The sequence below is a fragment of the Oreochromis aureus genome, linkage group 9, assembly GCF_013358895.1.
Source record: "Oreochromis aureus strain Israel breed Guangdong linkage group 9, ZZ_aureus, whole genome shotgun sequence".
Taxonomy (NCBI): domain Eukaryota; kingdom Metazoa; phylum Chordata; class Actinopteri; order Cichliformes; family Cichlidae; genus Oreochromis; species Oreochromis aureus.
The window spans coordinates 23,101,877-23,114,456 of NC_052950.1; the positions used below are offsets into that span (position 1 = coordinate 23,101,877).

The window sequence follows — 12,580 nt, forward strand, 5'->3', positions numbered from 1 at the left end:
GTACAAGCAGCATAGAAGAAGAGTCTTACCGGAGACTCGCTTTCCTCCACTGAGGAGTCAAGGAGTCAATTGACCCTTGTGCTGCAGAGTGTTTGTTTAACTATTTAAGGTCCTATGAACTGATGTAATGAACTCCCTCTAGGTGGTATATGGTAGAATGATGAAACCCTCCCAGGGCTTGCTGGGGTGACTGGAGGGGGGATGGTGGTACTGTGACAGTGCTGTGATTGAACTATTAGTCGCTTGACCTCCCTTGAGGGAGAGAGACACATCTGAATAGCGGTGGGGGTCACCGAGAAAGTAAAAGGAAAGAAAAAGACAGCACACGAAAGCTCGAGGACAAGAAGAGTAGTGCTCACTGAAATAGTTGGCAAATAGAAATGTGAAGTATAGATTTTTTTTAAAAAGTAAACACTTGAGTCTCCTTTGTAGTTTTTCATAACTTCACGCTACACCATGTCAAGCCCCAGTGATGAATGTATTTATAAAACATCAAATATATGTATGAAAGTACGAAAACGAGCTCATGAATATGTAGACAGTTTCTACTTTCCCAGATGTAATGCTAGATTTTTCTGGATGTAAAAGAATTGCGAGTGCACAGTAGGAGCCGGAGCTGCACACAGCCACACGCTCTGCCCTTAGCATCGCTCGCTCCCCGCATAGTTTACAGTCTCGACTTCCTCAATTCATGTCAGGAGATGAACCCAATTCTGAAATCCCTTTATGTTAATATTGCGCTTTGCAAGCGCAGACCTATTAATCCAGCTTTAACCGTATAAGTTGCATTATTCCCTTAATAAGATCACTGGCTGTGCAGTATAGGATTAAATACTTATATCATAACTGACACTGTCATTTCCCGGGGATGAGAGCGCCTTGCCTCTCTGGTTGTCAGTTCCGCGTTAAGAATCCTTGAAACTGCTGCCAGTGCTGCACGAGGGCACGCTGGTCCAAACGCAGGTAATGGATGTGGGAGAGTGAAGGGAATAAAAGCAGGACCCTTGGGTTGCTCCTCCTGCTCTCTCGCTCTCTTCGCCTCTCTCAATCTCATTCTCCCTCTCTGTTTTTCTCTCTTAACCTCCTCCTTTCTGATCGCTTCTCTTCTTCTGTGAAGTGCTACAGCTCTATAGCAGCACTCTTCAGTGCTTAAGGTAGTGTGCTCTTTAATCTGGCCCTCTCCTCTGTTTCTTAATTGGCAGTTGGATGCTGTTGGGTTGCGGCACATAGTGGGGGAGCTGCTCACGCTGTTAGGCTGCTAATACTGCAGTACCTCTGGCGCCAGCACAACGGTATTTTGCCAGGTTCCCGGTGAGAAACGTTAATACAAGAAAGAACATTGGAGTGTACAGATGACCAGCAGCCTTAGTGGTGAACTCATAATTGCATATAACCCGGGCTGAACATGGAGACCTGCGGGCAACGCTAGCTGGAACTGAAGGATTTGGCTCAGGGCAAAAAAGCAAGGGCTTGCTCTTGACAAATGATGATTTTTTTTGAATCTATAACATACAGATGCATTCAATCTCAGTTCAAAGCAAAACCTAAGAAAGTATCCAAGTCCCTAAGATCAAGTGTTATTGAAGATCATCTGGAATTCATGTGCTATGCAGTGGAAACAAAAGTTTTGACCCTTTTGATAGTGCAAAATGTCAAAATATATATAAACAAAATAACGCTTAAAATAGGCCATGTAAAAACAAGCTCACTCTTTTAAGGTCTGGCCTGCCTGTCTAGTTAGCATGTCACCAGTGATTTTGCAGAACTTCCCACAAACACATTAAAGTGCTATTCACTAAAATATCCCAGTTCAGTCTGCCCCTGAGCATCATGACGTTCGGGCCTAAATCATCAGGCAGGATTTATGTCCTCCTGTTTTAAAGATGAAATCAACCCAGTTGAAAAAAAATGACATACTTTCGATGGCATGTTGCTTTCTGAGTTAGTCTCTGTGGTATCAGACTACAGAAAGGGCTAATACCAGGTCACGAGGATAACTGACCCTTATATATGTCATCTCAGAGGTCAAGCCAAGGGGTCAGAGGTCAGGTCTTTCTGGTGGAGCTTAGCCCTTGAACTCAGCTCCACATTTATCCGCTTTATACAGCATGCCAAGCAGCTTTCTCCAGAGGGCCTCCTAATTTTCCCCTTAGACACAGATAGAAAAAGAGAAAAAGATTTAGTTTAAGAGTGAAAGGTGGGGGTTGGAGGGGAGAATGGAGACTGAAGCAGGGTGGGGTTGGTGTAGCCAATGATGCTTGTTAACAGGCATCTTTGAATGCTGACTGAACGCCTGAGTTGTTTCCTTCATGAAAATTTATTTTTATATAAAAAGAGCAGACAGATGTGAATTTAAGTACTTGTTCAGATGTATGAGTTTGGAAATTTTTCCTCCATGGTGTCCGTTAGCTCATACACTGACTGCTTCTGAACTCTCATATCCAGGGGCTGAAGGAAGGCAGATTTACCGTAGGTTTCAGGTGTGCAAAGCTGATCTCCGGCTCCTCCTTTTATCAGCTTCCCCACAACGTGAGCAGCATTCATAGCTACAGCTTTTATTCTGATATCTGTTTAAAAGAAAAATGTGTTGCCCTTCCAAATTTATAACACTGGATTCTTCTCCTGTCTTTCTGTCTTCATGTCCACGCAGAGGACGAGAGTTCAGGCACGCCTTACCACCGTGAGAGGCGCAACGCCATCAGCTCTCAGGTCCCGACGCCTGGCGCCCCTGACAGAAGCATAAATGAGGAGCCCTCTACGTCTACGGAGGAACGCCCTTCCCTGCTCAAGAAGGAGCAGCACGGTTCCCTGCCCCATCTGGCTGACCATGCACTTCCATACCGGGGCACGCTGTTTGCTATGGACCCCCGCAACGGCTACCTAGACTCGCACTATCGTAAGTCTGCGAGCCACAAACACAAGAGCCGCTCACTTAATTTTAAAATGGTAAACTTGAAACTTTATCGTGTAAAGTTGAGAAGCTGCACAGCTCAAGGACATGCTTGCAGAACCCCGAATGCTGAGGCCAAGTTTCCCTTTTTTACTGTAGGTGAGAGGCAGGGCCGCCAGATGCTTGATTAAGTCTGACAGATTAGTCCTTCTCTTACACTCCGTCTCTCCTCTGCACACAGATACAGGCACACACAATTGTGAACGCACGCACGCACCCTCGCCTTGTGTTGCGCTTGGGAAGTTAGTATGGGGAACGGCCAGCGTAGCTTCTTAATTCCCTCATTAGGGGCCTGTCTGAACACAGTACTCCGCTTTCTCTCATCAACACACACTTCAAAGCCCAAAAGCAACGCAGAGTCAAACCTCACCACCCCCTACTCTGCCTCTCGGTCTCTCTGGGACTCAGAGACTGTATGAGAGAAAGGCAGAGGAAGACACAGAGAGGGAGAGAGTGCGAGAGAGACTCACAGAGACAAAGCCCGAGAGAATCGGGTGAAGGAAGGAAGCTGGCAAAGATAATGCCAAGAAAAGGTAAGACACATAGCAGCGGTTAGGTAAAAAAAACGCTGGAGAAAGGTGTTTGGAGAGCAAAGGGGCTGATTTGGAAGTTAATCTGGTAGCCAGGACTTTAACTGCAGACAAGGATTTGATGTGATAGCTTGTTTAGTTTGGTTATACTGGCGCTGAAAGGGAGCAGGCAGAGTGCGCCAGAAGGATTTTAATCCAGTGGCAGTAATGAAAGTCCAGTGGACCCCAACCTTATACTGTAACTCTATTTATTCAGCCACTTCATTAACTGCTTCTCCATCGTGGTTGGGTGCCTGAGAGTCATCAAGGTGCCTCTTTAAGGTAAAGGTTACTTAAAACCAGGCAGTTCTTTGGACAGAACCCTCGAGGGCAGAACATTACTGCCCATTACATCCTGACCTAACTCAGCAACACTGCCACTTCTCATTTTATGTATGTGTGTGGGTATGTGTGAAGGAACTCTGGTGGTTCCAGACCACTGAAGCCTTGGGGTAGGAGTCAGGAAGGTTGGAGGGGTGGGGGTTGGGGGGAGGGGGTTAAGTCTGAGGCTTGGGGTCATGTGGAAAAGTCACAGTCTTGAAATGGAGAGTTCAAAAGCAGCAGGAAAAGTCAAAAGGGCTGTAGAGCTTCAAGAGGGATTCTTTGTGCACGAGGACTCGAGAGGGTGGGAGACTGCAGACGTATGGAGCAGACTAGAGTAGAGGACTGTGATAGCAGTGATGCTGGGATGTGTAGGCACGTGTAGGCATGATGCACAGAGATTTTAGTCTCCCTCTGCAGCAAGGTTCCTGCAGTTTTTGGTTTTTCAAGACAATTATTTACTATGTTTCTCTCTTTTCTGATGTCGACCAGGAAAAACAAACAATTTACATATCATGTTGGGATCTGGGAAATTATCACAGGCATGACGAAAACATAATAAACTAAAATTTTGATTACCGGTGTTCAGGGAAGAGTCAAAACACCAACAAGGTCGGTGTCAGTGACTTCTGGTGTTTTTCATTGATGTTTCTATGATCTCTCTTGCGCTCAGGAAGACTTCTGATTTGAGATGAGAGCATTGCTGTGTAAAACACCTCCTTCTGGCCCCAGGTGTTGAGGACATGGGGAGTTCCTAAAGGCAGCGGTCCCATTCTGTCTGATTGAACCCAGTACCAGAGCTCAATCCCCATGAGCTCTGACGATCTGAGGGTCAGCAGATTGAAAGGGGTCCCCCTTAAACCTCTGCCACCCCCTCCCCAACCCCTGCTCTTCGGCTGCTTTGAACCAGGAGCCTGTAGCATCTGTCGCCACTCCTGCACCACAAGGTGTAAAAAGCTACGGGCTCCTGTTCTGGTTTCTGGTTCAGTACACAATTGAGCACACGTATTTTACACACACACACACCTAATTCTCCTGTGGCAGTCCCTCTCTATGAGGGCTTTGTCACCTCCTTAATTCATCCCAGGTGTGTGCATGTGTGTGATGGAGAGGGGGCCCTAAGCCGTTGTGCTGCGCTTGCACTGCGCTCCACGCCATGCAGCAGACAGCCAGGTAAATCCGATTACTCTTACCGCTAGTGTGTGTCAGTGCTTAATGTGCCTAAATGCGATGGCACCTGCAGCCTCCCCACACCTGGCCGATGGGTCGTTAACATGGTGGCGAAGCTCTGGGAGGTGTGGGAGTCGAGCAACCACAAGAGACCGAAAGGGGGGTTTATCTTCAGGGCCTGGCGCTCTGAGTAAATCTGCGCTATTCACCCAGACTTGTGATCTCCCACTCTTCTTATGTCCTTGGCCTAAGTCTCTGTTTACTCTGGTTTTAACACCCACTTCAGCGCAGAAAAGAGGAGGCACCAAGGAAACATTGCTCCTATTGTTAGCATTAGCTAATCGTGGTGATGCCTGAGTCTTAGCCGCTTTTCTTGGGCAAACACTGGATAAGAGTCCATATCCTTCTTACCACAACGCTAATACATGAGGCTTTGCTGCGGGATAAGGAGAAAGGATTGAAATGAGGATTAATGAGGGAGAAGTCTTTTTTTTAAGATCTTTAATTGTGTAGAAGTGTGAATGCGACGCTGTGCGCTGACATCTGTTTACATTGTGTGCTGATTAGCCGGTCAGTGGCCGTGCAGCAACAGTGAGCCCACTTGCTGGCGACGCATCTCTGCTTCCTCCAAAGGAATCCTCTTTTTTTTTCTTTTTTAAAGTTTCTCATCTTTCCCTTCTTTGCCAGCCTAAACACATCTATGGAGGGACTTAAATCGCGTGCTTTTCAATGGCTTTCTTACAAATGTTGAAACTGCTCTGAATGGTTGATGAATGCAACCAGTAAATTTGCAAAGCTTTAGAGATGATGCAAAAGAATTTCGTCCCTGAATTGAGAAGTTTTGTGGCTGTGTTATATCTAGTCTGGGCAGAGCAGGCACAGCAAGCGTCTTCAGGCTGTGATGGATAACTATCAGTTCAATAGTCTTTGGTTTAGCTCCTTAAAAATCTAGCCTAGATCTGGCTGCAAGGGCTTAATCCCCACACACCAAAGCCTTGCTGTCCTTGACTGATCTCAGAAACCAATTGAGTTAAGCACAGGCGGTGGAGGTATGGATCTTTTGGCCGGAGGAATCCTGCTCTCTGATCCTGGTCAAAGGTGACTGCATGGATCATACTGGCCCTGTGTTTGGGGAAAGCTACCGGGAACGCTGAGCCGTGGTGTAAAACCTGTTCCACGCTTTTATGGTTATAGGGAGAGGGGGTGGGTGTCCAGTCACAGGGGTTAAACTCTGAACCGCTGCGCCGAGCTGATCTCAGGTCTACTCGGCCGTAGCACGCCGGCCGCTGCCCTGGCGTCATTCTGTCTGCCTCTATATCAAAATGCAGCTGACCACTGAACTGAATTAGCTGTCATCAAACTGTACGTGATCCACACAACAATGGCCCTGGCCTCGCTACAGTTAATTACAGTCCTTGGTCGCTCACTTCGTATGGACTGCACAGGGCCTTTCTATACGTGGCAGAGAGATGAAGGACTGTGCGCTATGTATAATGTAAAGTATAAAGTGTGTGCATGTGTACGAGGAGGAAAAAGTAGCAGAGTGCTCTCACACAACAAACTTTCTGGTCTCTTGTTGGTTTAAATGTGACAACCGGCTTGGATGCAGGTTCAAACATCCTCCCCCCTCAAACAACTGAGGAGAGCCTGGGGTGAGAGGACACGTGCCTGTTTCAAGGGTAAGTGTTTGTCTTTGTGATTGTTTCAATATTGGCTTTTTGAGCGTGGTGGCATGGTGCAGTCCCCCAGTGGTGTGCCGGCACAGAGAAGCCTGGGGCACACTGCAGGCGATGGAAAGGGATCCCTTCCATCCACCTCCTTTCATCAAAAAAGAACAACACGGGCCTGTGCTCTGCCGTGGCCCCTTGGTCCAGCACACCAGGGATAATCAGATGATCCCCTTTTATACAGCTTATTAGAGGCATCTCGCACCGTAAGATAGGCAATATTCTCACATGCATGTGCCTCTTTGTAGTTCTTGATGATTTAAGAGGGTTAAGCGGAGTTTGAAGTGCTTCAAGAATGCACTTTCATACCATCTTAAGGTCATGTGGCGCTCTTACCACAAAGCTGATGTGTGTGTGTGTGTGAAAACGGCATATCTCTGAATAATGGCAGTTCCTATTAACAATGACGAGATTAAATGTGAAGGAGCTAAGAAGAATTAAGAAGAATTTCTAGAGGACTGAAGATGTTCTCAGTGTTTCTCAGTGCCGTTGTAGCATCATCTGCCAGTGTGTATACCCTCTTTTCCAATGTGATTGGTTAATCGAGTCGCAGATGCAAATAGGAACAATGGCGCTTTGTCGACGGGAAAGCTTAAAAATGAAGATTTGTTGTGTCTTGTCCATCCAAAAGGAGAATAAACACTCCCTCCTGCTTACATTAAGCACCAAATTATGAAAAGAAGACGACTAAATACCCATGAGGGCTTCTCCTCAGCTCTCCGGGTAAAGCCACAATATCACAAGCTTTTCCTCTCCACTTTGAGTTACCCCGTAGTCACCAGTATGATAGAGTCCGACATGTTTCTTCTGAATCCATATCTCATCACTTTTTTTTGTATTTGCATTCCTCTCACATAGTGCCAAAGATAAGCACCCTTATCCCTCCAACCAACAACCCGTATCTTGCTCTTGTCTCTGGAGGGTCACAAGTATATATTGTTCTACATGAAGAAGAGGCTGATGAACATAGTATAATTAAAATGTTTCTAACGGCGTGGTGAAGTGCAAGATATCGCTGGAGAGGAGAAAGAGGGAAAGGGAGGCATGGCTGAGTATGAGGGTGTAAGTGAGACAGAGGGCTAAGAAGTAGAGAGAAGAGCCAGAGAGAGTGGAGGGGGTGGGGGGGTGTAACAAAGCAGAAAATGAAGAGAGACATAAAAGAATGGGAGCTCGAGGAGGTCAGGCCCATCACAGGCTTTAGTGTTGCCTTCAAAGATGCCCGGGACAGGTGGCAGCTCCAGACAATCTCGCACCACAGAGCAGCATCCTCTCAGGACGAGATAAGGGATTCCTCCATCCCGGCACCCTCCTCCCACCTCTCCTGCGTGCACACACACACACTCCCCACCTCCCTCATGCCCGCCCCTCCCCCCCCTCCCTCCCATCTCGGGGTTCTCCCAGACGGACCGCTTTGATGTGGCTCAGTGTGAGCGGGCAGCTGTAGGCCACGGGGCTGCAGCAGCGCTGCTGGGCCACTGGGCCGGCGGACCGTTGGGATCCGACTGGAGCGCGGCTCAATCAGCGGGGCTCTCCGGTGCCCGGCACTTTCAGGTCTCATTAAAGCGCTCCGGCAGGGTTAATCCTCTTTTAGGTTTACATGGGCCTCCGTTTGTCTCTCTGCCCAGACTGAGGGAACCCCTGGGCGCCACCTGCGTGACAAAGACTCAAATCACTGTGACACAACTTCCCTCCGTCTGTACTCCTCCACACCCCTTGTATGTTCTTCTCACTCCTCCCTCTTTTCCTGCATCCGTCCCCTGTGCATTCCGCCTCCTTGTTCCTCCCATTCCCTTGATAGCACCTAGGCCTGGTTCTGAGTCTTTTAGGATTATTTGGGTGGAATCTGTTGACAGCAGTGTAGTAAATGGATTACAACTTTGTCCTTGTTTAGGGATGTTGTGAGGAGGGAAAAGGGAGAGATCGGGGAGGATGTGCTTTGAATAACAAGAGAGGCAAAGAAACAGAGATAGACAGAAACTGGGATTAACTGAAGGAATTAGGAATACAATGCAAGAGTGAGAGGGTGAAAGAGAGGGTAAGGTGACAGCAAAGCACACTGTACAAAGAGTGAAGAGGAAGGAGACTCAGAGTTACAGATGGTGTTTTACTCATAAGACCCAAATGGTACAGAGGCATCAAACTGTATTTGGTCTTACAGAGCCCAGGAGCCATTTGTCTGATTGTTGTAACACTGGGCTTTGTCTTTACTCTGTGACACGTAGTTTCCTTCCACTCGCCTCAAATAATGGCCACATACCCCCAGAGACCTGAGCAGACTTTGTCTAATGTCTGGATTCAGTGGAAGATAGAGCAACAGCCCCTCAGCCCAGGGAGAAAAAGCCATTTCTGAGCTAGATATTTAAAGGACTGCACTGGTGGTTTTGAATGTTTATGGTGATAAAAGATTTGGGCAATCAAGTGGCACTGCATTGGTTGGCACTTGTGCCTCACAGAAAGACGGCCATGGGCCTGAAACTGCCTGCCAGCTGCAGCCTTTCTGTGTGGAGTTTACCCCTATGGGGCCTCTCTGGGAACTCCCGTCTTCCTCCCACAGTCCAAAGACGTGCATGTTAGGTTAATGGGTGATCTCAAATTGGCTGTTGGTATGAATGTGAGTTATCTGTCTCTCTGTTAGCCCTACGATAGGTGACCTGTTCAGGTCATACTGTGCTTTTCGCCCTGTGTCAGCAGGGATAGCCTCCAGTCCTACCAAGATCCTGCACTAGATAAGTGGTTACGAAAATGGATGATTAGTTAGATTTAATTCACATGTTCTAGCCGCTGGTTTCACATCATGAAAAATGCATGAAAATCAACTCACATTGGCTTTCGACTTGCCAGCCTGTTTTGATTCCCAGGGCGTCAAATACCATGCAGTCAAAGCTGCTGGCATATCACAAATATGCATGGTGGCCCGTGGCCTCGGTGCCAGGTTTATGTCAGTAGTGAGACAGTTCTCATGTCCAGCTCATCACATACACTATATTTAGCATGTTCTTCTTAACAACCCGTAGGTGTTTCATTTAAACGTTATGTGAAAGTATAATTTTTCCATGAGCAGAAAAAGTATTTTGAAGAGGCAGGTTTAAACACGCAGGGTTATCTCCTGGCATCCAGCAATAAGTCAAGACACAGGTGCCACGGGACTGCTACGCATTTCTTTGACACCAGCTTTTATATAATATCATGGATTTGATCAAATCAAAGATTCCCGGGCATGTTTTGAAAAAAATGAAGTGGAACAGAGTGTTTTGCAGTTAAGTAATGTGATGCATTTTGTCTGCTCATACTTAAAGCTCTCAGATTGTATTTCCCACTTTAAGTCACATTATTGGGCTTTTCTCACTCACTGTGAGGGATTAATTCTCTTAATCAAGACCCAGAGGTGAACTAGCAGCAACAATGGCTACCAGGAAATGCATTTAGCAAACAAAACTACATTAACATTGCTTGCTGCGGTCAGTGGCCTCTCAGCGTTAGTCAAAATTGAATAGTCATCCATTTTCCCCAGGCGGCGGTGTCCAGTCTGTGTGTTATTAGAATGCAGGTGTGTTAACCTTGCGGTCACTGTCACACAGCCACATGCAGTTTTGGTATCACCTGCATATAGAGGCCTGAGGATGTGATGTGACACAGAACTGCATAGAGGGTCAGCCTGTCCTGGTAGCCTGATGCAGCAGGGACAGTCAAGAACACACTCTCTAATACGACCTCGGCTTGCATCAGAGTAGTTTATTGTGCATTTTCTCTAATACAGGCATTTAAATGCATCAGTGGACTCTTTTCTAAATAAAGACCTCAAAAAATTCCAAGCCCAGTATTGGCCTTGTATTTGAGTGGAATAAATCATGCAGCTGAAGCAAAATAAATGTAGCCAAGTCCTGCTGAGTTAACCTGAGGTTTAAATCGACTCCCTTCTATCTGAGAGTCGTCATTGTTTGGCGAAAAGGAGATAGACAGATGCAAGAGATACAGAGAAGGAGGTGGAGGGAGAGAGAGGTGTAGTGTGGAGTTTTAGCTGGTAAACTGCTGCGTCTTTCCTCAGCCGAGTCGGGGAGAGGAGGCTGGAGGGTGGGGTGGGGCAGAGAGGGTGCGGGAGTGAGGGGAGAGGGCCAACGCATAGCTCTTTGTTCTACTCCCGGGCTTATCCCAATCTGGAGAAATTCGGGAAATGTAAGAGATAGATGGGTGCTCCAGAGAGGCCCCGTGAAATAACCTTACTAGGATACAGGGGAAGAGAAAAAAAGGGTGCATTGCTGAGGTTGGGTAGTGCTGGGGGCCCCTGGCAGAGATGTGTGCGTGCTTAGCTCCACTCTCTAGCATTAAAAAAGTCCTTGGATTGGAGTGCAATTTGTTAAGATTGACTCTGGTTCGTAAATGTTTTGCACATGTGGAGCTCTGCTGAGTTATTTGTGTAACTTATGTCTAAATGTCCTGCAATTGGATACATATTTTAATGGGTAAAGTCATCTGTAAATCCTCTAGAAATTTGAGATAAAGTCTGGCAGGGAATTGTTGCATGTCCTGCAGGTGGTGTATGAGCAAAGTGAACCCCTGGAGGAAAAAAATAAAAAGATCCAGTACTTAACAAATAAATAATCTGTTTGAACATTAAGTCTCAGAGCAAATATGCACAGACTTGCGGGCACTGACTGACTTGTTCAGTCGACGTCTGACAGCGAGTAGCGATGGAATGTATGCTCAAACAGAAAGCCTGTTATCGTGCAGACGTTTCTCTCTTTCACGCTCGCGTTCGGTTCTCTGCCTTGTTTTTCTTTTCTGCTGTGTTAATTGCTTTTTACCAAAAGAAAGACTGCTTGTGTTTAATGGTGTGAGAGCAACTGAGCAAGAGAGACAGAGAAAGCATGAACAGAAGAGAAGATAAAAAAAAAATCTATTGACTTACAGAGGAAGGGCAGAGTGTGATCTGCCAGCCTCGTACATATGATGAATGGCAGAGAGATTGGCAAGCCAACACTTAACATTTTTCTTTTATTTAACCTCTCTGCTTTCTTTCTTCTGCCTCATTCTCACTGTTGGTCTTTGCTGAATAAAGGCTTGTTTTTATCTTTCTTTATTCTCGTGCCCGAGCATTACATACAGCGGAGAAAGCTCAGCACAGCACGAACATTAGGCTAATTTATACAGCGGTAATTAGGCCATTAGACCTGAAACAATCTGGGACCTGTAATTAAGCAAAGCGCTCCAAAAGTCAACAGCAACTCCCATTGAGCTTAGCTAAACAGTCTCCAAAAGTGTTATTTACATGTCCAAACAGCTTGAGGTCTCAGTGTAAGCAAACATGATGAGAGGCGGGGTGTGAAAGGATTGATCACAGGGGGAATTTAGAGGCAGCTTCCAAACTATGTCTGCTGATAGTCTGTTGAAGGCTTTTTTTTTTCAATCTCCATCTCCGGCCAGCCTGATAATGATGAGAGGCTCAGCGTCACATGTCTGGAAGCAAGTGTGATCAGAAGTGTTAAACACACCGAGTCCTGTAATAGTTCGAGCAGACTCTGAGTACTCACGGTAAAGCTTGTCTGCAGATATGCCATAAAGAGGAAAGTATGGTCTAATACTCTTACAATTTTATATATTGGAAGCAGGGATCGAAAATAACACCTGGCAAGCACCAAATGTCGCAAGTAAATCTTGAAAGGTTAGCTTAGTTAAAACAATACTAAGAGTCTCTGTGATGATATCGATTACAGATTCAGCCCTGTGTTCAACAAACCCTGTTCCTACTCTGTGTCTGTGCAAAAAAAGAAGCCCATGAGTCTTCTAGGGTCTGCTTGTAATCAAACAGTGAGTGCAAGGGTCCCCGTGGACGTCCGGATGAACGC

At 46.5% G+C, this 12,580-nt stretch overlaps 1 protein-coding gene across 1 annotated transcript in view; it reads left to right on the forward strand.

The window, feature by feature from the left end:
• gli3 (GLI family zinc finger 3) overlaps positions 1-12,580 on the forward strand; it is a 96,748-nt gene that overhangs the window by 34,647 nt on the left and 49,521 nt on the right. Inside the window, exon 3 of the mRNA XM_039617629.1 lies at positions 2,651-2,896. Within this exon, the coding sequence (XP_039473563.1) occupies positions 2,651-2,896 (246 nt within the window). The remainder of the gene's footprint in view (positions 1-2,650; positions 2,897-12,580) is intronic.